This window comes from Pinus tabuliformis, chromosome 1_1, assembly GCF_031772625.1.
Source record: "Pinus tabuliformis cultivar Carrire ecotype Pingquan chromosome 1_1, CPIR1, whole genome shotgun sequence".
NCBI classification, from domain to species: Eukaryota; Viridiplantae; Streptophyta; class Pinopsida; order Pinales; family Pinaceae; genus Pinus; species Pinus tabuliformis.
In genome coordinates, this window is record NC_142297.1 from 824,884,128 (window position 1) to 824,911,595 (window position 27,468).

Consider the following 27,468-nt stretch of genomic DNA (forward strand, 5'->3'; position numbering starts at 1 on the left):
AATATTAGGGTTAATAATGGTTTTTTGCATGGTATTAATAACAATCTAGTCCATGGTATTTGTCCCATAGTATTTTGGCCATAGGTTTCACCTAAATATAACCCATTTTTTGAGTGTTTGTAAATATAAGGTGACTTATGGAGTAAATATAAAAAAATGTTTTATTTGTTTACCATACCTCTCGTTTATTTATATTTTTATTAATTTACCATACCTCTTTTACAAATATGGTATTTGGCCCATAGGATTCACTTAAATAAAACCTCTTTCTTGAGCCTTCATAAATAGAACAAGGGTTATGGACTAAATATAAAAAGAGGTTTTATTTATTTACGATACGTCTAGTTTATTTATATTTTTATTTATTTACCATACCTTTTGAGTAAGTATAAAAATACGTTTTATTTATTTACCATACCTCCACTTTACTTATATTTTTATTTGTTTACACCCTTACATGTATATAAGGTGACTTATGGAGTAAATATAAAAAATGTTTTATTTATTTACCATACCTCTCATTTATTTATATTTTTATTAATTTACCATACCTCTTTTATAAATATGGTATTTGGCCCATAGGATTCACTTAAATAAAACCTATTCTTGAAAATGGGCAAATGGATCACTTAAATAAAACCTATTCTTGAAAATGGGCGAATGGATTCACTTAAATAAAACCTATTCTTGAAAATGGGCGAATGGAAGGTTGTAAGTCCTAATTTCAAGGGCTAAATTTACCTTTTTTACCTTCTCCCTTAAAATAAGGTGGGATATTTGAGGTGATTTGTAAAAATGTACTATGATACAAAATATTCGCCCACTAAAAGTTTAAAACCCCTTAATTTCGCCAAAGGGCGAACATTCGCCCCTAAAATTATCCTTGTTCATGTGTGCTTCTTATGTGTGTTGATTTATTCTGTTCTTACTGCATCTGTTTACTTCTTAGTAAATGCATCACATTCTTATTGAAGTTCAATAGACAATGAATTAGTTGTTTTACAAGTTTATTATCTATACGCTGGTTTCATTAATTATAGGTGCGAACATACACTGTTTGGTTTCTGTAAAATAGCATATACAATTTGAAAAAGAAAATTATTATTGTGAAAGTTTAAACACTGATTCATCCCCCCCGCCTCTCAGTATTTTTCCCAACAGCTAGATCTAGCCTTAAAGTTAGATCGAGCAATAGGATAGATTGAGCTTTAAAGCTAGATTGAGCCTTTATTTAACCACGTTAAGGGCTCGATCAAGAGGGTTTCTTAAAACTTCGATCGGGCTATTTGAATTTCGAAATCAAGCACTTAATCGAGTGCTTTAAGCACTTAATAGAATGCTTTAAGCACTCAATCGAGCTCCTGAGGTCTTAAAAAGCACAACTTTAGCACCCCTTCTGCAGATTTCTCTGCAACCCCATTTTGTACCCTAGCGGATTTAGGGCAAAATTTGTACTTTAGTGGCAGAGTTGATCATGTTGGATTTGTGAAAGAATCTTTTATCCAATGGAATATGAGTTGGACACTTTCGAATTCATATGATATTTTTCACCTAATTTCTTTTAAACATAATGCTTGAATTTTTTTGAACAGTTTCAAAGGGGTTGAATAAAAAATCAATAACATAAAATATACACAACGAAAAAATTTCAAAAAATACCACTATCTTTGTTTATAATTCCTCTTCAAAAGGGTACTCTTGGTTTTTAAATTTGTTTAAAGAGTTGAAAAAAATCTTACGCAAACACACGTATCTACAAAATGCAATTGAAATATTACTTTGCTAACTTCGAAAAATAATAAAAAAATGTAATTTTGCATTAAAAAAAATTAATATGAAAAGCTTAGTTATCTCAGTGTAGATCATGCCCATACATTTTTTTTTAAAGTATACATTTTATACTAAGTTATGCTACGTGAACACGCGCATACCTCTTAAGATGTGCGAAAAATTGCAAGGGAAAGTATTACATTCAATGGAAAATTAAGAGATTATACAACACTAAAATTTTTGGCAAAAAATATCATTAGGACAATAACATAATTCTCCACATATTGTCTTTTTACTCTGAATCAAAATTCATAATGCTTATATGAATTTTGAGGGTTTCAATTCGATAAAAGAGGAAAAACTTGAAATTTCATTGCCACATTTGGCCCAAAAATGTAACCCATATTCATGCATTCACCCTTGAACATTTAAAAGAAAACACTAAATAATTTAAATCAAAACTTATAAAAGGATACACAAAAAAGCTAGTAAATCTAAGATATACAACCAAAAAAGACTAGTAAATCAATATTAAATTATTGAAATTTAAATCATTATTATCTAATTCATTTTATTATTATAATTAATTTTCAATTTTCAATTATTAATACTGGTTTTCAAATAATATAATAAATATTGATTTTCTTTCATATAAATTTATTAATATTATATTATCTAATGTATTTTAACATTTTAAAATGAGATTTTTAGTAGCTCACAATTAGTTAATTTAGTTTCAAATATTTTAGTTAGAATGACACAATATCACCTAACACTTTTACACTTAACACACTTCATGCCTACACGTGGTCAAGTACATAGTTGGTTTGCCTACATTTAATTTCAAGAAAGGTTTTATGACTAATAAAAACAAGTTGCACACAACTTGATGGTAAAAAAAAATTAGCTCCTAATAAATCAAAACAATTAAATAACATTCTAATTAACATCCTTTAAATTAAACATTTAACATTGCAATTTACTACTTGTATAACAATGTCCACCTAGTTTGTGGAAAATGACATAACCCAAGAAATCAATTTTAACTTTGTGTTATAATATTTTTTAATTTTTAAAATGTAATTTATTTTATATTTTATTGATAGTGGAAAGGGTAAGATGTGAGATCCAAAAAATCTATGCAAATTTGTACTAATGCATTCCAAAGTCATTCTAATTGGTATTCAATTGTCAATTAATAACTATAATATAAATTCAATGTAAATAAACAAATGTCATATATTATAACAAAATAAAATTGTGATCTATATATATACATATATGACTCCAAAACATGTTTCTCTGTGGAAATACATCCAAACTCCTTGTTGTTCCACTATTTAAGTCTAACCTTGAATTCCTTAATCTTAAATTGAAATGTATGCATACAATTTCGGCCTTGAACCTGTAATTCCTCCCACCAATGCTTGGATTTGGATAGAAAGTCGAGATCTTGTTGCCATAACCCTTCAAATCTGAAGGGGCAATTGTGAGGGACCACTTTTAGGTCTAATTCCAAACCAATTGGCCAATGGTCAAACCGAATACTAGGTAGTATAACAACTTCACCAAAGAGATCATGTTCCAGTAAAGCTTCGAAAACTACAAATAAATCTAATTGGCTAGCTACTTGGTGTCTTCTGCCTCATTGATTATTCCAAGTAAAGACTCCATTGATAGTATTTAAATCAACCACTTGGATTTAATGAAAAGGGTCTAAAAATTGTTGTGCCTTATTTTCCTCAAGGGATTTCACTAGATTGAAATATCCACAGACGATCCACAACTTATCTTGATGGAGAGACTGGATTTTTTTTAACATTTGTGAGAAAGTTTGGATTTTCCTTGGGAATGTGGGGGTTGTATATTATTATCAAGCAACCAAACTCCTTTGATCCTACATGGTGAAAGAGCATAGAGAGTATGTGGGGCAATGTGATATAATCTTAGAATGAAACTTAATGTGGGTTATAGAGAATGGAAATACCCTCGACACTGCCTTTGGCATCCAGATTTATCATTTTGCATCCTCCCCAACATTTATTGACAATTTCCTTAACCTTTTCCCTTAAAATGTTTGTTTCTTGGATCACAAAGATAGCTGAATTTTCCTTCTTTATTTGGTCTCTAAGATATCTTTACCATCTTTGAATTATTATTGAGAGAATAGGTAGAAACTAATTTCTTTGAGCTTTCTTTGTACCTCAAATACCCTACCTATACTTGGAATAACTGCTAGGCATTAATTCTCCTAATATATAAGAAACTACTTAATTAAGCAAAGTATTTGATCAGGTGCTCAAAATTAGACTCAAAAATAAAAGTGTTAGAATCTTGTTAAACTTAGCTTCAGATCGCAGAGCTTGTCATTCTAATTCCAACGGTGCAAATGACACTCAAATCTGAGCTCGTATGCAAAAGTTATATCAAGTCAAAGTTCAGGTTTGACTTGCTCACATGGAAGGATTGGATGACGTGGCAAGGTCCTTCAGCGAATGAGGAGGTTACAAGTGGCAGGTCACCATTGGCCCCCACATTTCACAAATCACAGTCGCAGGCGGATCACCATTTAAAATCGGCCCTAGAACAACCAGGGTTGTGATGCCATAAATCTCAATCGCACTTCACAAAAGATAGGCATAAAGGTGTTAAAGGATCGACCCGGAGTTGTGATGCGATGAATCGGTCGGGGTTGCGAAGGAGAGGATAAAAATAGGGAAAGAAGGGGAAGAGAGAGACAGGGATACATAGATATGGAGGGGGGAGAGAGGAGGAGAGAGAGAAGGAGAGAGGGAGGGAGATAGTGACAGAGTTGGAGGGTGTAGAGAGAGTGTGTGTATGATGGGTGGAGAGACGGAGGGAGGTCAGAGAGAAGGGTAGAGAGAGGAAGGAAAAAGAGAGAGGACTTGAGAGAGAGGGGAGAGAGATAGAGTTGGAAGGGGAAGAAAGACATAGAGAGAGAAAGGTTGAGAGGGAGTGACAAGGGAGAGATGGAGAGTTAGAGAGAGAGATAGAAAGCAGAGAGAGAGAGAGAGAGAGAGAGGAAGAGGGAGAGATAGATAGATATGGGGAGAGAGAGAAAGAGCATGACACATGTTTAGGTGGTTGAGATAGAGAGAAAAATAAAGAGAGATGGAAGGAGGTATAAATATAGATAGCAGGGGGAGAGAGGAAAGAAGAGAAAGAAAGAGAAAGTTAGGGAGAGTCAGATAGAATGAGACGGGGGAGAGGGAGGGGAAAAGAGAGAAGGAGAGGGGGAGGGAGGTAGACACATAGTGGAATATGGAGAGAGAGGGAGGAAGAAAGAGTCTCATAGAGAAAAATATAGACATAGAAGTTAGATCTAGAAAGTCATGAATATTTAAGATTTTCAATGTGGTTGTTGATTTCTAATCCTATTTGATCACATGCACTATATGCATTGATTTCAGTGTAGATGTCGATTTCTAATTCTATATAATACCTTACACTAGATGCATTGATTTTAGTGTCGATGTTGATTTCTACTCCTATTTGATTGCTTGCACAGGATGCATTGGTTTCAGTGTAGATATTGATTTGTAATCCTATTTGATTGCTTCCACTAGATGCATTGATTTTAGTATAGATGTTGATTTCTAATCGTATTTTTTTGTTTGCACTAGATGCATTGATTTTAGTGTAGATGTTGATTTCTGATTTGATGCAACAAGATGTGTGATGTACATTAATTTCAAAGTAATTAGATTAATAGTGTGCATTGATTTTAGTGTAAGCACATTTCTACCTCGTCCATCTATATCTCTATATCCCATTGTCTCTCCTTCTTTATCTCTCTATCTCAGCCCCTAAACCTACACACTCTCTCTCCATATCTATCTATCTCTCTCCCTCCCTCCCTTTCCCCTCGCTCTCTCTCTCTTCCCCTTCTCTCTCTCTCTAACATTTCTCTCTCCATATCTACATCTCTTCCTCCCTCCATGTCTTTGCCTCTCTTCTTCCCTCTCCGCCCCCTCCCCCCCATCTATATCTCTATCTCCCCTTGTCTCTCCTTCTCACTGCCAAAACATACACACTCTCTCTCAGTGTAAGCACATAAAAAATATTCAACCATAAATACAATACTTGAATTTTCATCCTATTCTCATCCTAAATAAAATGTTTGTTTACCCCAAATGTTTGCTTCTTGAAACTATAAACTATTTATAATTGGGTACATTCTTATTATTCCCATTTTCCATCATTCAACATTGTTAATTACTTTGCATTTAAACGCGGTAATAGAAAATAACTACCATTGAAAATTATTTGGGGTTTAACACTCTGTAAGTCACAATGATTGAATTTCGAGAAAACTACTATTAATATTGGAGAGAAACAAAGACAAGGTATGTTGTTTACTACAGTAGCTCGAGTTAAATATTTGAATGGTCTATGATTCCAACTACTCTTTTAATAGAAAATGGAAAAACTAATAAGTGTGACAATAGGAACAGTAGAAGAAAATAGTTTCAGATTGATTGCAATGAAGATGGTTTGTAATTGACTATATTCTTAGTATTCACATTTTCTATATATCAAAATTGTTACATTGACACTTTGCACTCAAAATTTGTATTTCATCATTTTTCATCATTCAAGTTACTAACATTCTCTCTCATCTCAAAAAACTGAGGTAACCAAGAAAAATTTAAATTAAATTGACCAAATTAATCTTAGACATATTTAGCATATTTAAAATGATCAAAATAATTAGATGTTTATCAAATTTTGTGTGACCGCACACTACTCAAACCAGCCTAGATCCATCTTAACACCGGATCTATCAAACGTCGAGAGAGATCAAATCTCTCTAGGTGCAAACCTTTTCTCAAGTTTTGTACTCAAAAAATAGGTTTGCACCTGAAGAGATTTGATCCCTCTCTACTCTTAATAGATCCAGTGTTAAGATGGATCTAAGTTGATTAATATAAAATATAAATTTAATTTTCATGATTTTTTATTAAAATAATTTGATTTTTTTTTAAATATATGGTAAAAAAACTTAAAATTTAAAATAATTTAAATTATGTATTATTTTTTAGAATAAAAAAATAAGAAAAAAATATTTTAATTAATTTTAAATAAAATACAATAAAAAAATAAAACTAAAACTAAATATCAATTAACATCATTTTAATTTTACCAAAAACATAAGCTATAAAAAGTTTTTAAAAACAAACATGCTCCCCTTTTATAAACAAACATACTCATATGACTTAGAATAATAAAATTTTAACTTCAACCAATATCGTATCAAATCTATTTCTTAAAGGAATAATCATAAACAATATTATATTTCCAAACAAAAAAAATCATCATAAAAATTATTGTTTTTTCTTAACCATTATTGACAATTTTGTATTAGTGTAAATTTATGTCTCAAACATAATAATGCTACACACTTGCATCAAAAATTTCCTTCTAAGTTCATTTTATAGGGCTACAGGCCCATTTTTTGTATGATATATCTACGAAGATTACAACCTATGCCATGTATCTAGTTGTAAATATTATGTAGAAAATGCCCAAAGTAAGACAACTTTTGATGGGCACAAAAATTATTTAAAAAGTTTATTTTATATTATTTTAAATATTTAAGTTCAAGAAAATATTTAAATTTGAAAAAATAATATATATATTAATGTTAAATAATATATATATATATATATATATATATATATATATATATATATATGGCCTATTTAAAAGAATATTTAACATTTTTAATGTTGCAAATCCATACCAACTTTAACCTAAACATTGATTTGGAATTTATCATTTTAAATTCATTTTCACAAAATTACTCAAGAGTCGATGGTAGGTGCAAACGACACCAGCTATGGCGGCTACAATGATGGAAAGAGCACGTGAGAGGCTGTTAGCAATGAAGCACTCTTGAAATTTATTTTTTACTTTGTTAATGGAGTTGCTGGCACAAATATGCTTCATCAAAGAGGCATTTAGGTCAGGGCTACTGGTGAGGACCAGTGCTAGCAACGATGATGGGACAGAAGGGAGGCCGGAGATCACACAGCGGGACAGTTGCATGGTTGGATGAATGGCCATTGGGTATGGTTATTTTCTCTAAGGATTATTAAATAATCAATGGTTTGGTAAATATTGCTCGCTATGATGATTTGAAAACTAGGAAGACGGGAGAGCCAAAGTGATTAGCCAGGGTTTCAGAAAGGTGAAGAAGATCGTTTCAAATGGAGGGCGTACGAGGAGGGAGCGCGACTCCCTCCTACAAAGACGTGGTAGCTAGCAGAGGCAAGACACCGATCATGAGTAGCAAAGGTTTTGCGGATGGCAGGAACAGGGATAATGAAAAGGAGACTGACAGGAACAAGACCAAGGAAAATAGTAGCACAAAGGACAAGGAGGAAGAAGACAAAAGTCAGGGTGCAAGAGACAAAAAACAAAAGGGACCCTGCAAACCAAAAGCAGAAATCACTCCTAGAATAATATTAAATGATCCTGCTCTGTAGGCGCACAGGGAACACATGGGGACCTACGCCATTATCTGTAAATTCATGGGACTCTGGCCCACTGAAAAAGCTTTACAGACGTGGATCAAGTATCATTGGAAACCCAAAGGAAGCATTGACCTACATCTTGGGTCAAAGGGATTCTTCACAGTGGTGTTCTCAAACATCGAAGACAAAGACAGAATATTCGAAGGAGGACCCTACTTTTATGTAGCAGCTGGTCTCTATATGAGGCCTTGGAAGATGAACTTTGTCCCAGAGCGGGAAACCTTTACTTCGATTCCTGTTTGGGTAAGGCTCTATTCTCTACCTCTGGATTATTGGCAAACAGAATCGCTAGCTGCCATTGGCAATAAACTAGGACGTTTTGTCAAAGCTTCTGAAGCCACAAGAAGAGGAAAATATACCTCCTTTGCAAGGATATGTGTGGAAATGGATCTATCAGGAGCTCTTCCAGATGAAGTTATCTTGGAAGTTTTTGATGAAGAGTGGGTGCAGGCTGTGGACTACGAGCATATCCCATTCAGATGTTGTAGATGCCATGAACATGGACATTTGTTCAGAGACTGCCCTCTTGGTAAAGCAGATAACAAAGGGAAACCTAATACAATGAAGGAGACTAAAAGCTTTCAGAAAGTGGCAAGTAAAGGAAAAGGGGAAAAAAGGGGCCAAAGAAACTACACAACGAGGCGCAGAAGGTCAGTTAGAACAAGTTTCAAGTGTTGGAAGAGAATGAAGAAATAACGAGAGAAAACCAATCTCAGGAGGAAGGTCCTAATGAAAAAGAGAAGGAAGAAGACAACAAACATTCTCAAGATACTGGTTATCAAAAAGAGGCGATGATAAGTGAAACGGAAATGGAGATGGACCAGGAAATGACCCAAAGTGAAATAGATCTGGAAGATCAGGAACTACTGGAAATTCTCGATAAGGAAAACCTGGATCTAGAAGGATTCTTGATGCAGGGAACCAAGGGAGGAATAGACTCACTGCCTCAAGAAGAATGCAACAGAATATAGCTTTATGGAAAGCTCAGGAAAAAGGGTTGGATAAAGGTAAAAACATTCACAAGCAAGAGCACAGAGGTGTGAAAACTATGAAATCAACTCCAGGATTAGCGACTAGAAATCTAGGAAAGAAGAGGGGCAAAAAAAATCAAAATGAGCTCTTGATGGAGTGTGGAAAGCTAATGATAGATTCGGGTAAGATGAAAGACCTAACCAGTTACTCCTTTACAAATCTTTAATTATGAAGTTCATATCTTGGAACATCAGAGGTCTAGGTAGTAAAAGAAAACAAAGAATGCTAAGTAACAGAATGAAACTAGCAATGCCGGACATAATCTTCATTCAGGAAACAAAATGCTCTATTCAGAAATTAAAACAGATCCATAGTAAATGGCTTAATAGATTTGAGTTTCTAGAAGTTAAAGCAGAGAACACAGCGGGGGGCATCCTAACTCTATGGGACCCACAAAAAGTTAGCATAACAGATGCGGAGGCATCAAGAAATTACTTATCAGTAATTTTTCAACCAGTAGGGGTTTCAGATACCTTCCTGGTCACAAACGTTTATGGGCCTCAAAGAATAGATGAGAAACTCAGGTTTCTTGAATCCCTGGTTGATCTTAGAAGCAGACATGAAGAAATTCCTTGGGTCATGGGAGGAGATTTTAACATGATTAAATCTCTTTCAGAAAAAAAAGGAGGTACTAGACTGCTAAGTAAAGATTCCATAGCATTCCAAACCTTCACAGATGATATGAAACTGGTGGACTCTGAAATGCACAATGGTCGTTTCACATGGAACAATAAAAGAGGAGGTGAGGCACAGGTCGCCTCCAAGTTAGACAGATTTTTGATATCAGAGGAGCTTATGCTCACAAACAGAGAAATGACAGCTAGTGTTCTCCCCTTTGGAGGCTCTGATCACTGGTCGATTCAATTAGAAATCAAGGGGATCGATTCTCCCAGGAATAGACCCTTCAGATTCGAGAATATCTGGCTCACCCACCCAAATTTCATCAGCAATATTGAAAAATGGTGGTCTGAAGAGTTGCAGATCTAAGGCACTAAAATGTTCCTCCTTCATAAAAGACTCAAACACATTAAACTTAGACTCAAAGAATGGAACAAGAAGGAGTTTGGTAACATTTTTGTGAATAAAAAATCAGTGGAAATCAAACTTCAGGAACTCAATCAAGCACTGATCACTGATGGTTTTGATAAAGTCAAAAGTGAGCAAGCTGATAAACACCATCAAGAATGGGAGAAATTATGCAAACAAGAGGAAATCTTTTGGAGACAGAAGTCTAGAGTTCAATGGCTCAAAGAAGGTGAACGTAATACCAGAGTTTTCCATAGATCCACCATGGCCAATAGAGCCCACAATAGAATCTCTTCAATATTGAATGAAAATGGGGAGCTTCGGACCTCTCATAAGGATATTGAAACAATGTTGTTACAGAATTTCAGAGGCATCACTGAGGAAAACAATCTAAACAGAGAGCAATGCATCAAGGAAATCACAAAAAATATCCCTAAGCTGGTGTCTAGAGAGGACAATTTTAACCTGAACAAACTAGTAATAGAAGAAGAAGTCAGTGAAGTTATTAAAGACATGCAGAATAACAAAGCTCTAGGACCAGATGGTTTCAATGTAGATTTTTTTAAGGCCTGCTGGAACATTTTCAAACAAGATATTCTAAATGTGGTGGAGAACTCCAGAAGAAACAGGACCATTCTGAAAGCCCTCAACACCTCCTTCATCTCCCTGATCCCCAAACAAGATTCAGCCCTGACTGGTGATAAGTACAGACCCATTCCTTTATGCAATGTAGTTTACAAAATTATATCCAAGGTTTTGGCTAGTAGACTCAAACCTATACTTCCTTCTTTAATTTCAGGGGAACAATCTGGTTATGTTGAAGGTAGACAAATCCTAAATAACATTATTCAAGCCCATTAAGTAGTTCACACGCTTACCAGCAAAAGGCAGGTTGGTATGATCATACAATTAGATATTGCCAAAGCGTATGACAAGGTGAACTGGATCTATGTCAAGAAGGTCCTTACTGCTTTTGGGTTCGATCACAACTGGGTCAGATAGGTTATGGCTCTGGTAACTTCTTCCAGCTTCTTGATTTTGGTGAATGGTTCGCCCTCAGAGACTTTCACTCCTTCTAGAGGCCTAAGGTGGGGAGACCCTCTCTCTCCCTTTCTCTTTGTCATCATGATGGAAGGACTGGGCAGGTCCATTAAACAGGCCAAAGCTGTGGGAATGATTAAGGGCCTTTAATTAACAGAGAATGGCTAAGCAATGACTCACCAGTAATTTGTAGATGACACCATGTTGCAAGGAATTCCCACAGTCAAAGAAGCCTTGGCTTACAAACAAATCCTAATTGACTTTGCCTTGGCTACAGGTATGGAAGTTAATCTCTCCAAATCTAAAATATTTTTCTTTAATACTAACATTGCAATTCAGAGAAATATCTCCAGAATTCTGGGCTTTCAAAGGGATTCCCTCCCTTCAAAGTATTTGGGAATTCCCCTCACAGCTAGACCATTGCTCAAAAGTATTTGGGAACCGATGCTCAACAAAATGCAAGACAAAGTCAAAAAATGGACTATTAGATCGTTGAACCTAGCTGGTAGGTTGATTCTGATCAAGGCTGTTCTGCAATCAATCCCTGTGTTCTTTTTATCAGCCCTCCCAGCCCCCAAAGGTGTGTTACAGCAATTCAGAAATATCCAAAGAGATTTCCTTTGGGGAACGGAGGAAACAAGGAAGAAGTGGGCTCTGGTTTCTTGGGAAAAAATCTGCAAACCCAAGAGTCACGGGGGCCTAGGCTTAGATGATCAGGAGATTCTGAGTAAAGTTTTGGGAGCCAAGCTCTGGTGGAGATGGGTTAAAGAACTAGAAGCTCAATGGGCTAAGACCTGGAAAGAAAAATATGCAAGCTCCTGGCAAACAAGAGATCTTATAAGAATGTCGGGAAACATAAGAGGCTCTTACATCTGGAATAAAGCTTGGGAAAACAGAAGCCTAGTACAAAACAACAGTTTCTGGGAAATTAGAGGAGGAGATCTAGCTCTCTTCTGGGAAGACAAATGGCAACAAGAACCAATGTTGTTAGGAGAGAACTTTATGAGCCTCAAGCAAGAAACAGACTCCCAAGGATTAATCAAAGTTAAAGATTTTTGGAATCTTTCTCACAACTCTGGAAAGTGGAGAAATTGGAGAAGCATAGACTGCAGAGATGACAGTCCCATAAAAATAAAGACAGAGGCACTCATGAGTATATTAAAACAAAGGAAGATCTTGGTAACAGAGGGACAGGATCAGTTAAGATGGGGCTTCAATAAAGAAGGTACCTTTAATCTTAGGGAAGCAAAAAGAATCATCCTGAACCTTGATTCCTGCGTTCCGGCAAAATCCTGGCAACAACTTTGGAGCCATCAAGGGTGGATGAAGATCAAACTATTCATGTGGTTAGTTCACCACAAGAAAATCTTAACTTGGGACAATATTCGGAAAAGGGGTGTTCTTGGGCCTTCTAGATGTCAGCTATGTGAAGCCTAAGAGGAAACAATGGAGCACATTCTCAACAGCTGCACATTCACCACCTGGTTGTGGGATTATTTTTCCACCATTTTTCAACAGACAGACAAAGATAAAGAAAGTATAATTAACACCCTAAACAAGTGGAGAAGAAACTTTTCGGAGAATGAGCTCCTTAATTTGGCCTGGGCCTTTACACCAAGCTTCATTATCTAGAATGTTTGGAAAGAAAGGAATAAAAGAATTTTCAAGGGAGAAAAAACTATTCCTCTTCGCCTGTTGGATCTGATCTTGAAACAAATTAAGGAGACAGTCAACACCACTGTCCACAATTATCCTAAGAATCCTCCCACTGAGTATGAGTTGAGAACTCTCATGCAACTAGGTATGCATGAGATAATTCCCCATGGACAATGCAGAAAGGAAAAATATTTAGAAACGGATAAGGATTTCTGGCATCCTCCACCGAAAGGTTATCTGAAATGCAATATTGATGGTGCTTCAAAAGGCAACCCTAGAATAGCTGGTTATGGAGGAGTGTTAAGAGACGAAGAAGGAAACATCATCTTTGTTTTCCACTGCCATTTAGGGATCGCCACCAACAATATGGCTGAATTAATGGCATTGGAACAATGTTTAGAGCTTCTGAAACTGAGTCACAGCTCAAATGTCATTGTAGAAGCAGATTCAGAGATCTCCATTAACGCGGTCAAGAGAATCAGTTGTGGAACAGCGCCAGAGAAGGTCTCAAAACACTGGAGACTAATTCAAGTGTATCAGAGAATTCAAAATCATCTCCTGAGTCTTCGAACTGTTAGTTTCAACCATGTTAGAAGAAAAGCCAATAAACTAGCGGATACACTAGCCAATCAAGGAGTGATTAATTCAGAGTGCAGAATTGAGCTGAAGTGGCAGGAGACACCTCAGAGCAGATTAAAAGCGCTCTGCAATGATCAAGCGGCAGAGGACAGAGAGATTTTTAGATATTGGGCCAGAGTAAAAGGTATGGAATGAAGGTTTCTAAGCACGTTCAGTCACAATACTTCAGTTGGGTCCTGGAAGAAAGGCAAGCTCAGACCGGTTACTTTATACCTAGGTGTGAGTCATCCTATCCTCTCTTTCCTTCGGATCACAACACTGGGGCCTATTTACAGTCAGCGGCAGTCTCAGAGATTAGTTCTGAAGCGAGCTCACGCGGGCAGGGTGGTTGGTTCTTTAAAGTGGCAGCTATTCACCGGCTTTCCTCATACGAAGCGGAAAATCAGGCACAAAGATGTTTCCGGGTGATCGCTTGGCTTCGGAGTGGTAAGTGGTATTGGGATTGTGGGAGCGATTCCACTGGGCTCCCGACACGTGGCATGAGGTGGTCAGGAATACCACCTTTCATCGCGCATTATCAATCGGTCAGCTTGGCGATGCGATATTTATCCGAGCCGTCCGATTCTGCAGAACGAATCGACGGGCAGATTTGGTGGTGCAGTTGTGTGGGGCCATCAGTACTGTCAAGCCTTTCGAGATATTGTAGTAGGAGGTTATCGGAGTTTTAAATTTGGTCAAAAATCTTTCTGTCTAACCTTAGGACTTATTTGAAAGGTTAGCCTTGTTTTTTGCAGGGGGGAAGGTCATTTCTATGTCAGAGTGACCGGATTCTTCCTGAGTCCTTGAAGTGTAAATGCCTTTTTGTAAATGATGTAACTTTACTTTTTGGATAATGAAATAGAAGGATAGTCTCTTGCTTTAGCAAAAAAAAAATATTGCTCGCTATCCTGTCACAAGAAGCTTTAAAATGTTTCAGAAATATTAAAAAGCTCTAAAAAGTTTCAGAAATATAAATTAAAAGTATACAAAGAGAACAAGCCATTGATGAGGTACGTTGTCCAAGAGATGGAGTGTAGTCACCGGAGTGTGATAAGCAGATTATGTACGTCGGCGGGTGGCGTACCAGTGGCTTTGAAGGTTGAAATATGACGCTTTCAAACTATTTTACTCTTTTGGAGTTTAGGTGATTTTTTTTTAAATTGCGTTATTTTGTTGTTTAAATTTATTTTTAATATAAAAATAGATTAATTGATTTAAAACACTTGAACCATATAAAATTTAGTAATCAAATTTTGAAGTTTTTTTGTGATTTTTTTTAATCATGTTTTTGTTGTTTAAATTTATTTTTATTATAAAAATAGATTACTTTTTTTAAAACACTTGAATCAGCAAAATTTACAAATCAAATTTATTACTATTGAACCAAAATTCTCTCAATCTTCCCTAAAGTGAAATATTTATAAATATAATAATACATTTTTACTATATTGTTTAAGGAGGTCATAATTTTACAGGGAAAATCATTTTTCATCATAATGTGGCTATTTTCCCCCTCAAAGAATCAGTCCATAGGGGTGTGAATCTTTTTTTAATGGTGTAAATAGATTTAGCACCACAAAAACCCCTAAGCACCCAGAATCCTAAAGCTTGACAGCTATAACCACCAAATTTCCCGAAATTTCTGCCTAACTTTTATCAAAATCTTACCAAAATTTCCACTACTTTCCAAAAAATATTATAGACTCCTTAGACCACTCTTATTTTTACTATGCCCAATTAATAAGCATGTGAATGTTGTAATAACTACTATGCTCTATTGTTTTGTCACTAGCCTTCTTCCATATTTTTAAGATATGGTAGGATGACATTAAAGTTAACAGAGATGGACATTGATATATCTTGCTAGATAGTCTTTCAGTATCATTTCCAACATTGTTTGAAGACATTTTTTTTTCTCAACCTACCATCTACCATATTTAAAATTTTGACCCTTTATAACATTAAATTTTTTTGTTGAAAATGAATATAAAAAATTAATTTAATATATGTAAATGAGAAATTTAAATTAGAAGTTAATATCTGAAACATGATAAGCCACCATATTTACAATTTTCAAAGTTTGAGCCTTATAACATAAAAAAAATGTTGATATATATAGATGAGAAATTTAAATTAAAAATTAATATATAAAAGAGTATAAATATAGTAAGCCATCTTTAAAAATGACTCCAAATAATACTTGTTTAGCGAAAGAGAAAACTAAGATTATTATCAACTAATTGAATTCACATAAACTTACTTATTTACACTCACTGATCAGAATTTATGACCTTTAATTTAAATCTCTACATTTCAAAATTAGAGATTTTTTTTTTTTTTTTCCTGGTCAAATTCCAAGCCCAGATCCACCTCCACCAAAACAACCCATGTGCCCAGCCTCGGATGCCTTTATGATGCTAAAACAGACACTCTCTCTGGCCAAAGCCTGGGATGCCTTTATGATGTTAACACAGACACTGATAGCTAATTAAAAAGTATTGAGCCAACTAAAATATATTGGGATCTTTGGGTTGTGGAGAATTTACTATTCACACTTTTAATTCTAAAAAATCTCTTTTCTATTCAAACAAATTAGACCCAAAAACATATGCAAAAAAATCCTACCAAAACATAAAATAAATAAACCTAACAAATCACAATGAAGAAAATATGCAAAAAACCTGCCCAAACATAAAATAAATAGACCGGACAAATTAGACCGTTGAAAAAGAACCTACCCAAACATAAAATAAATAGACCGAACAAATTAGACCCAAGAAAATATGCAGAAAACCTGCCCAAACATAAAATAAATAGACTAATGCATACCGCTCTACTTTGTCTTGACCGGTATCAATTAAATATACTTTCACGTCGTGTCTCTTACGCTGTCAGCGTTTTGTCTTGTCTTTGTCTCGGCATCTGAAATATGGCTTTCCCTCGTTGGGTGGCCTTCACATCTAGCATCCATTAAATTAAATAAATCATTGGGTACATCTTTTAGGCGGTCAGCGAATGGATGGTGGAGGAATTGTAATTACGCCGTAAGGCGTTCCCTCTTAAATGAACTCCCCTAGTTGTCTATCTGTCACCCTTAAATACCGTTAGATTATATGTTAGACTTAGATTATATGTTAGACGATTGATTATATGTTAGATGACTGAGAAAGGTTGAACCGTTGGATCACATGTCAGCGGAAGTCGGAGAACCAGAAGACGAAAATGGCGATATGAAGGTCACCGACCTTAGCCTCAGTGCGTTGTGAGAACAGTTCATACTTTTCACCGCAGGTGATTACCCAGAAGGGATACGACGCAGCCAAGGCCAACATCTGGCCCTACAGAGTTCGTGCTCCCGGCGGGTTACCTGCGTTTCCAGATGCAAATCTGATAGTGATGTATTAGAAGATCTGAAGGGGGATTTCAAATGCCCGACCTGGTTTTCCTCTGAAGTATAATTTTGGTGCTCATCATATTTGAGTGCTATTTCACTGGTGTTATTGCGAGATCCTTGGATTTCTATTATTTCGTGCAACAGGTATATATTCATTCTAAACATCAAATTCCTTTTCTGCTTCAGTATTCTTTCTCGTAGTGTATGTTAATGGAAATCAATTTCTTGTAAATGCAGTGGCCTGGTTCATACTGTGATACGCGTAGAGGATGCTGTTACCCTCGCACAGGAAAGCCTGCTTCCGACTTTTCCATTCATGGTCTCTGGCCCAATTATAGTGACGGGAAATGTCCACAGTTCTGTGATTCTTCCAGAGAATTCGATTACTCAAAGGTGCTGCTCACTCTATACTTTTCCATGCGTGGTAATAAAATATAATGTTTGACTTATATGATCATGGCCGGATTTTATGTATTGTGAGAGAATTTGCAGATTTCAGATCTGAAGGAAGAGCTGAACAAATATTGGGATTCTTTAAGCTGTCCTAGCAGTGATGGACACAAATTCTGGGGGCACGAATGGGAGAAGCACGACACTTGCTCTCTCAATCTTGATGAGCATTCATACTTTGAGTCGGCTCTTTCCTTGAGAGAAAATATGGACATTCTCGGGGCGCTTAAAGAAGCAGGTGATCAGATACCACAAGACTGCTGCCAAATTAATTCTTTCATACAAAATCAGTATTTAGATTTGTAATAGTAATTGGTAGTTTGTTTGCAGGTATTAAACCTGACGGAAGAGAATACAGTTTGAGGAATATCAAAGAAGCCATTAGAGAAAGCACTGGACAACTGCCAAGAATCGAATGCAACAGAAGCGAGGAGAGAGAGCATCAACTATATCAGTTGTATGTATGTGTTGATAAATGGGACGCTTTCACTGTTATCGAATTCCCCTTTTACCCGCACAGCAATTGCCCTTCCATGCTTGTATTTCTTCCTTTCTGGGACAACGATCACAAGATCCAAGAAGCTTTCACAAGCGAAAACAATACTAATGGAACAGAGGATCATTAGCTCTCCACAGTGAGCATTTCTTTCATCTGTCAAATTTTTAGGGCCAAGGGTTTGTTCAGTCAGGTCGGCCCCTTGATTCCTCAACGCTGTCATAGAGAAGAATTGAACAAAGAAGCGGTCCATCGCACTGATTATGGAAACAGAGTCCAGGAGGTGTCTAGGCCATGGCAGGGTATGACATGGTTGTTTTGATAGCCTGTTTGTTGTTTCAGCCTTCCAATTTGAGCTATTTTCTGAAGTGATCGGAGACAGGCCGAGTAAGGTTAGGGTTTTATTCTGTGTGTTTTCTCGCTGCTCGAAAATTTACAAAACAGGGCAATATTTTATACATTTAGACGATAATGCACTGCTTCAGAGCTTGCTTCAAGGAATTGCAGAAAATCGTGTTTGTATTGGTCATAGTTTACTATACTGGTCATAGTTTATGTATAGTTAAATTCCAGACTCGAATTCTGAAAGGATTTCGCAGAGAAACCAGATTATTTTGATCTTGTTTAAAGAAGTTTTTTATTTTTTCAATTTTTTCCTTCCAATACTTTTTAAATCACTCAAGGCTAAAGTGGTTTTTGATTTTTGATTTTTTTATTTTTTCCAACCTTCTGCTCAGGCCTTTCTTGTCTTGAGCATTTAAGAAAAATATAAATTCAATATGCATGTTAGGAATGGCAAAGACAAAGGAGCAGGAGACAGCAGAGACTGGCAAAGACAATGTTCTTGGAAAAAGAAAAGATGATTCAATGAAGGAAGAAAGAGATATGCCATCCAAGAAACGCCACAAGTTACATAAAGGAGATGCTACCCATGCCCAGCTTACAGAGGATGGAAATTCTGAAGCCCATTTACCAGTCTATGGTGAGACAGAAAGTGTTGCTGGTCGCAAAGTTGAGGAAGAAGCCTTTGTCAAAGTTCAAGATGAAGGGGCAGATTAAATGTTCCAAGCTTTCTACCTGTTGAACATAGAGTGGTCTGCATTTTAGGTTTCGTGGACATTAGATTTCAAAATTTTCTTTAAGGTTTTGTGACAGTTGAGACACTTCAGGATTGCAGAATAGAAATCCCTGGAGATTTATAAGAAATGTTTTTTAACATGCTGGAATTAAATATTACGTAGGGTTGAATTTCGAAAATTTTGATGTGATTCATAAGAAATGTTTTTGAAACCCTTTTCTTCATTCTCCAGAAGGCATTAAGGTACGAGAGTAAATCCTCGCAGTTTTTGATGACTAAGTGGTGCCATTAATGTGGTTTAATGATCTATGAGACTAAAGGGTTTTAACAGTGTTGGATAGTGAATTCTGGATGGTTATATAGTTTTTTAACCGATCTTATGGGCTTTTTGGGGTAATTTCAGGGTCCTGGGGTTCATCACTTTCGAGGTTCTTTCTATGAATGGAGTGGCTTTATTTGCATGTGAATACCGTTTTGGGCAGTGGGATTTATGTTGTTATCATGGGTTTATAAGCCAAGTTATTAGCCTCTGCATTTTGGGTCAGTAGCCCATGCATTGCTTTCTTTTTGTTTAAGCATGCATTCCAATCTGGCATTGAGCATGCTGGATTTCTAGATATTCATGGTGCTTGGCAGGACCCAATTGATGCATATGAAAATTATTTTCTACTTGTTAGCATCTGCATCATGGGTTGCATTTGTTGTATGTTCTGTTAGTTGTCTTTCTGCATTCCTCTATTGGATATGTCTTTTGCACTTCCTTGATTTACTGTAATGGATGCATTTGACTACACTCTCAGCTTTTGGGTCATCAGTGGACACTTATTATTTCTTGAATTCATTCTATCTTGGTTTCGGTAGTTTGAGACAACATGAGAGGGTTATGTCTTCTGTGCAGGGATCACATCCGTTGTACAAGCTAAAGAAAGGCTCCCTGGTGCCAAGCACCGATCCTCTGTGTGCCGCTGTGCAGGCAGGAAGTGGTCATAATCACAACCACAAACGAATGTCTCAACAGTGCGATTATGATATTGATTATGTCGATCATAGCTATTCTCTGGGATTCCTTGTTAGAGACACTGTTTGGGCCTTTCTCACCAATCTCACCAATGGAGGTTGGGTGCCAGCAAATTCTGTTTTTGGGTATGTGTTGCTTCTTTTAGTTAGTTTGTTTGTGTCAGGTGGAATTCATTTCTTTCAAACAGCTTCTAAAACTATGAAAATTACTGAATTATGGAATCTGATAATCTTGATTATCCAGAAAATGTCACTACATATTTTAATAAGGCCTGATAGACCGTCCTGGTGTGGAGGATGTAGAAAAATTACTGAATTATGGAATCTGATAATCTTGATTATCCAGAAAATGTCACTACATATTTTAATAAGGCTTGATAGACCGTCCTGGTGTGGAGGATGTAGAAAAAGAAAATGGAAAAAGTGTTTTAGGTGAACACCGTAGTGGTTGTGATGGGCATAAAAATAAATCGAGGTGATCACCCATGTTCATAGATGTTTTTTGTGACAGGTGTGGATATAACCAGCAGGGATCTTTGGCAGTGACACACATGGATGGTGTTTTGGGTCTTGGAAGTGGTATGGCAAGTCTTCCATCTCAATGGGCAAAGAAAGGCCACGTCAAGAATGTGATAGGTCACTGTATTTCTGGAAGAGGACAAGGAGGGGTATATATGTTCTTTGGTGATGATCTTGTATCCACCTCAGCCATGAATTGGGTTCCCATGCTTGGCAAGCCATCCACGTAAGATCAAATTAAATCCACTCTCTGCTGTCTTTTCATTTTAAAGTTAAGAATAATCAAGTAGAATCTTTCTCGACATATTTCATAAAAGTAACCCTCAACACAAAAATTTCATCAATATAATAGGCACCAAATCCTAGTTCATCACATAACAGAATTCACGTTTAATTTCAACCTCAAGGAACATAGTATAAATTCACTTCTTAGCCTCACTGAACTGCTAATCTTGAATTCTCTGAATCAGCAGAGCCCTCTTGTTTTGAATTCATTTGTGCTGATTATTTAATTGACCCAAAATTTGTGTAAATTGTATGAGCTCCCGTTTTCTGTCCTTTAACATGCTTCAGTACAAGAACGATGGAGAGTTTGGATAAGGTTATTCATCTACAGTCTTGATTATATGGATGGGACGAAATTCCTCCAGATCCACCCCATGGTCATTTTAGGATTCAGAATATTCACAATGTTGTTCTTCATCTTCATTTTGTGTTCTGTTTTACAGACAAACGGTCTCCTAGAGTTTTCAACTTGCTCAGACACATCTGCTGTTAATTCCTGTAATTCTGGTTTCTGTACCCTGAGATACAGCACCAAAACTATTGTCCTTCTTCGTCTATCTAAACTAGTTTTGAATCTTGATAGTTTTCTCTTGATGTTATTCCATCCCTTCCTCAAGTCTCCACAGCAATCTGGATTCTGTATAGGAAGAGATTTTTTAGGCTATCTAACCCTGCATTTTCTCTGAGTATTTCTTCCTCTCCATGCTGTCATAGGTCTAAGTTCTGACAGTCCGAGTTGCCCCATGAACAACACTAGCATCTTATTGAACCCTTTTTCAAAAGAGATTTCCATAGCTGAACAACAACGAGGATTATTAAATAGAGATAAAATAGTTACATCAATTTCAAGAGAAGAATAATACCCATAATAGTACATTGAGGTGATAGTATGAACCCATAGCTTCTACTCAGAGTTGCACATTTAGCTTAACATATAAACCATAGATCTTCCTCTTCTACAATTTATCTACAAATGACTTGGTTTGTATCACATTGTATAATCCCATCTTTACATCTTTCTCTTTGATTTTCCTTAAAGGTTACTTCCATGCCCTGGAACAAAAATACCTGAAACGCTTGTAAATAGATTAGCATTTCCCAAAATAAACAATGCCACCTTCATTTTTGTTACACATTTTATGTGACATATATATTAGCATCTCATTTTCTGTCTAACTATTCTTTAGTGTGGATATTGTCTATAAATATCATTTACTACATTCTTTCATCTTGTTTTGATAACGACTAATTTAAAATTGTCAAAGGCTAGATTCCATGTTTTTAGTTGTCGCCCAAGTGCAATAGTTCCATTTTAAGATCTTAATCAGATGTTTTTCTCATATACAACTTAGCAGGTTTAATATTCATCAAGGTTCTTCCTTTTCTTTGTGACCTTTCTGATATAAAAATTTAAGGTTCCAACTTCTAGGTGTCTTGAAACATTCCTTTGCCTCATGCTATCCTAGAGAAGGATATTGAGCTAGATTCCATGTTTCTAGTTGTCACTCAAGTGTCTGTACGTTAGTTCCAGCTTAAGATCTTAAACAGTTGTTTTTTCACATGCAACTTAGCAGGCTTGATCTTCATCAAGGTTTCTTCTTCTTTGCGGCCTTTTAAATGTCATTTGCCTCAGCTATCTTAGAGAGGGATACCAACTATTTTGAGTTAGATTACCATATAAGACGAGGACCATCTTAGGTTATTACAAATGTGAATAACAATCTGAGAACATTTTCACCATCGTCTCCAAAGGAACTTGAACAATATGATAAAAGATTCATCTTTTACTTCTATAATATACATAATGTTAAATATATGAAAAACTCTTTCTGCTTTCAAGCAAGTTGCTTTTTTGTCCTTTCATATTATCAGCCATTTCCATGGCTCATGTTTTTAATATGTTTAGCCTACCGCCTTATACTTGGAAGTTGGTACCAAATGTATAGTGTTGAATAACTAATTGTTTTAGCTCCATGTTGTACACTTTAGAATTAATGCATGCATTTTACTTGCTTAGTTTCTATCTGACCATTTATCATTTGTTATAAACTATAATGCAATCATGTGACCAAGATGCTTACTTTTTGGAGGGGAATAATCAATAGACATTGTGCAAAGACCCTTTCAAAAGATGATAGATTCCCCAACTATGTATATATAACTGTTATCCATTCATATTTACTTGTTATGTTTATTTTATTTGTAGCTCACTCCCATGTTTAGCAAGAGGAAACTTGTAGGAAAAATGGTTTCCAATAGAGGCTACTTCTTTCTTCTTTCTGTAACTATCTCCATCCTTGCTGAAGAAGCCATTACTCCATTTGAATAGATTCATAGAATGGGTGGCTATAACTTCTTCCTTAACGTCCAATTTAAGCTCAAATTACTAAACAAATGTTGTCAACAGGCTTTCTAGTCCATTCCACATTATATGATCTGTTTGTAGGTGTAAAACTATGTCCGTTGCAAGATAATTGTTAATCAGCTAAGAACCACTTTGTAGGAGATGTATTTGTTTAAGACCTGAAATTATTATTATCATATACCCTATGGCATATTTATTAAGAAAAAGATGAAGTAAAGAGACGTCATTGCAATAGTATTCCTTCCTTCAGAAACATCAACATGAAAACATGCAACTCCATTCTGTCTAAGCCTTGGAGAAGTACATCACTAACAATATATTTTGATCTGTTCTTGAAGCTCAGTCCAGAATTTCCTACGAGTTAACTATATTCTCTGACAAGTATCTTCCCATCCTAAAGCCAGTTTGCTATTTACTTACAGTAGCATCTTGCATTTTAGACTTGGCCCATAATTCATAGGTATTAGGGACACTGAGTTGCATCATAGGCCTCTAGTTAGAAACAACTCCCATGTCTTCTGCTTTAAGAATGAACTTGGAATCCCTTTAAAATAAACTTTCTTGATTTAATTTGTTATTTAAAATAATCTGTGAACTTCTATTATCATACTGTTCTCTTGTTTTACAGAAAACACTATGATGTGGGGGCTGCACAGATGATGTTTGGGAACAAACCCCTTGACAAAGATGGAGATGGAAAAAGACTAGGAAGAATAATATTTGATAGTGGTAGCTCCTACACATACTTCACAAATCAAGCTTATAGTGCTTTCCTTTCAGCTGTAAGTATCACAAATTACCCTTCCCTTGTACTATAAGGAATTTGTCTATTTCTAATAATGCAATGCTGACAGGTTAAAGAAAACCTAGCTAGGAATCAGTTGGAACAAGATTCATCAGACTCATTCCTACCACTCTGTTGGCGAGGGAAAAATAGGTTCAGGTAAATGGTTTTGATTAAGTTTTGAAAATCAAGTGTGAGTTCAATTTCAACAATTCAATCTCCGGCCTATTTAGAGTACACATTATAAAAACTATGGCCAGAAAGTCAACCTTTTCATCTTAGCATTATTTAGAGTACAAATTATAAAAACTATGGCCAGAAAGTCAACCTTTTCATCTTAGCATTATTTAGAGTACAAATTATAAAAACTATGGCCATTGGAAAGATATTAGTATCCTGAATGCTTCCTGAGTTTTGTGAAATGTATCAGCTCTGTTGCAAAGGCGGCACCATACTTTCAGTTGTTAACACTCAAATTTAGAAGTGCCAGAGCAAAACAGATGGAAATTTTCCCAGAAGGTTATTTGGTCATCAGTGTAAGCATGCATAAGCTTTGACATACTCTATAAGAACTGTATTTTACCACTAGATGAGATTGTAACATGAGATAGCATTCAAGGATCAACATTATGAGTCTGCCAAAGAAGATATTATTGAAGAAGCTATTTATTCATTAAGCTTAATGATTGCTATGATAAAAAAAGATTACTGCTGAATGAGTTTCAATGCACAGGAAAAAGGTAACGTCTGCTCGGGAATCTTGAATGGTACTGCAATCGGTAATGTGGACACAAATATTCTTGGAGGTAATGAAACAACATATTGTTTTGCTGCTTTTTGTTTGTGTGTTTGTCAGTCTGATTTTTCTACAAGCATGTCATGAATGACCTTGGGTGGGCTTGTATCTAGAGCAGTTAAGGCATGTTCTTAATCTACATGTTGGTGATTGTATTAAGATAAAGTAACAAAAGTGTGTTGCATTTTGCAGATATCTCTTTGCAAGAGCACCTTGTTGTTTATGACAATGAGAAAAACCAGATTGGATGGGCTCGCTCAGACTGCCAAAATCCTCCCAAGTTCTGAACCTTCTTCTTTTACCTTTGATTCTTATTCTATAGGATTTAGTGCAGTTTTTATTATTTTTCTTATGAATTTGTACATGTAAGAGATATGGCAAGATGAGAGTTAGTAACTGACTCTTCCCAAGTACACCATTGGTTGCATTTTTTTATTTGTCAAATAAGGGAGTAGTTGCATCTACATTTTTTATGAACTTGCATTTAGGGAATCTTTCATAATTTATCCTTAGTACTACATCACCACTTCCTCTTTTTGGTGCCCTGCTATTCCCTCTGATCAAAACACTGCCAGTAATGCCCATGTTTTGGACTTGAATACAGAGAAACTTATTCCCTTTCTTGTCTTTACTTCCTAAATAAACTAAAATGGAAGAGATTGGTGAGGTTGCTTAGATGATATCATTGTACTCATATTTGATGATGTTTAATATAATCTTTGGTTCACATGAACAGTCATGACACCACGAATCATTTAGATATTAGAGATATCGATTATATTTCCTAACTTGAATATTTTCTTTCCTTGTTAGATTAACAGATTGTAAACCTCATCAACCACAAACAAGTAATCAGAAATGTAAAACCTAAAACTTTTGAGTTGCAATCAAAATATATTTTGTAATGTATGTGAAAAGAAGGTAAAGAAACTATCTTTGTACAATTAATTACTTGTTAAAGCGCTGAAAAGTACACTTAAGAAAGGCAAATTGCATTGAACAACCCATTAATAGTAAATAGTCTTCTCCAGTAAAAGGATATAGAAACAAAAAATAGAATTGAATCACACAAAAAGAAGACTCGAATCACATTTAACAGCCTATGAAGAGCAAATAATCTCGTCCACAAGAAATATATAGCATTAAAAACCTGGAAGGCTACCCAAGCAACCTAAGAGCTGAAAAGAACAGACAACTCTTAAAATTTGCTTCAAGGGTAGCACTCTTCACTACCAAGTTTCGGCAAACAAATATCTAATTGAAATAAGTATAAGTTTGATTTGAGGATTGGCCTTTCTTTTCAAAATGCATCCTAAACTTGACCTGAAAATGTTTAGAAAACTTATCCAAGAAAAACTAAAAAAGTTTAAGAAAGATACCGGGAAATGTTTCAAGATTTAGACACTCCACTACGGGAAATATGGTTCCCCTGCATGATTCCTGATGGCAAGGATAGAAACTAAACATTAATTAAAGATTTATTTTGTCATTTAGACTCTATAGTAACCACTTTATCTTCATTTTCTCTTCTAATCAAGTAATAGATCTACGAATCTAACTCTTGAAGTTGGTTGTTTCTGACAGATCTTCCACACAGAGGCGGGTGTTGCAGTCCTCTGAATCTCTTGCTGAACAATTTGTGGTGTTAGAAGATCCCTCAGTGTCTCACAAAAATACATTAGAAGAAGCAATATCATGTGATCAAGAACTTGGGAAAGCAGCTTTCTTTTCCTCTTCAGATTCTCTTCTAGCGTTTGGTATATATCAAGGAAACAGTTGTATGATTCCAGCATGATAAATAGTTGACTACAATTAAGCAGAGTTCCATAAAAAAGAGGAGAGAGCCGCAATTCCAGCATATGATAAATAGTTGACTACATTTAAGCAGAGTTTCATAAAAAAGAGGAGAGAGCCGCGGAGAAACAAATTTGTTTTTGCATTTGATCGCCAGTTTGAAATAAAAGACCCACCTTTTGATAAAAGACCACAATCAAAGATAAAGCACTCATGGGTTCCAAATTGGCTAAAATAACACCTGTGCTGAATGGCCATTTAAGGCTTGGTCTAGTAGTGTTTCATTTGTACCATACTTCATTACCTGCACAACAATACAAATATTATTCTGAATATGCTTTAAGCAATGCTTTCACCAAGTTATCTGTTGGAACTATTAGATGATTTGTCAAACTATTTCTCTGAATTCTTTTTAAAATGCATCAAATATTTCATCAGTGAACAATAAAAAGCACATCATGCAATCCACATTATCAGGCCAAAGCTTGAATGTGAAAGCTTATGCACGAGATAGCAAATCCTCTTCGGCACCAGCTCCAAGTGAATATAACTGTTTTTTTTATTTAATGAACCTCTGTATCTAATTTCGCATGGTACTTGTGCCCAAATAACCTTTAATCTGGAAGTAAGAGATCGCTTTATGGCCATCTTAGTCGCTATTTCTGTCACAAATTTGTATAGGATAGATCCGGAGCAAATATTTCATTTGAAAGCTTTATAGCCCTTCAAAATCCATTTCATAGATCATACAAAAGTAAAACAAAGTTATACAACCGTAGGTACGATCAGC

At 35.7% G+C, this 27,468-nt stretch overlaps 2 protein-coding genes across 7 annotated transcripts; both read left to right on the forward strand.

Moving 5' to 3' along the window:
- Nucleotides 1-13,852: 13,852 nt before the first annotated feature.
- On the forward strand, nt 13,853-18,576 carry LOC149216635 (uncharacterized). The gene is made up of 6 exons (XM_089390026.1): nt 13,853-14,338; nt 16,992-17,098; nt 17,154-17,238; nt 17,332-17,487; nt 17,587-17,782; nt 17,875-18,576. Exons 1-6 carry the CDS (start codon nt 13,853-13,855, stop codon nt 18,168-18,170), a joined length of 1,326 nt encoding a protein of 441 aa, XP_089246152.1. The 3' UTR covers nt 18,171-18,576.
- On the forward strand, nt 18,205-27,001 carry LOC149216636 (aspartyl protease APCB1-like). Of its 6 annotated transcripts, none has more exons than XM_089392810.1 (9): nt 18,205-18,342; nt 20,017-20,261; nt 20,647-20,880; nt 23,933-24,086; nt 24,159-24,247; nt 24,519-24,624; nt 24,822-24,894; nt 25,077-25,164; nt 26,469-27,001. In XM_089392810.1, exons 1-9 carry the CDS (start codon nt 18,304-18,306, stop codon nt 26,677-26,679), a joined length of 1,239 nt encoding a protein of 412 aa, XP_089248936.1. In that variant the 5' UTR covers nt 18,205-18,303; the 3' UTR covers nt 26,680-27,001. The 6 variants fall into 6 exon arrangements, with proteins under 6 accessions (XP_089248936.1, XP_089248939.1, XP_089248938.1 ...); XM_089392813.1 differs by having other exon boundaries at nt 18,290-18,427; XM_089392812.1 differs by having other exon boundaries at nt 18,299-18,432.
- The last annotated feature ends 467 nt before the right edge of the window (nt 27,002-27,468 follow it).

Coding starts and splice junctions, on each gene's coding strand:
- LOC149216635 (XM_089390026.1), top strand. CDS start 13,853: ATGAAGGTTTCTAAGCACGTTCAGTCACAATACTTCAGTTGGGTCCTG. Junction 14,339..16,991: donor GCAGTTGTGTGGGGCCATCA/GTACTGTCAAGC, acceptor TTTTCACCGCAG/GTGATTACCCAGAAGGGATA. Junction 17,099..17,153: donor GATGCAAATCTGATAGTGAT/GTATTAGAAGAT, acceptor TTTCCTCTGAAG/TATAATTTTGGTGCTCATCA.
- LOC149216636 (XM_089392809.1), top strand. CDS start 19,897: ATGCATTTGACTACACTCTCAGCTTTTGGGTCATCAGTGGACACTTAT. Junction 20,262..20,646: donor CCAGCAAATTCTGTTTTTGG/GTATGTGTTGCT, acceptor TTTTTGTGACAG/GTGTGGATATAACCAGCAGG. Junction 20,881..23,932: donor ATGCTTGGCAAGCCATCCAC/GTAAGATCAAAT, acceptor CTTGTTTTACAG/AAAACACTATGATGTGGGGG.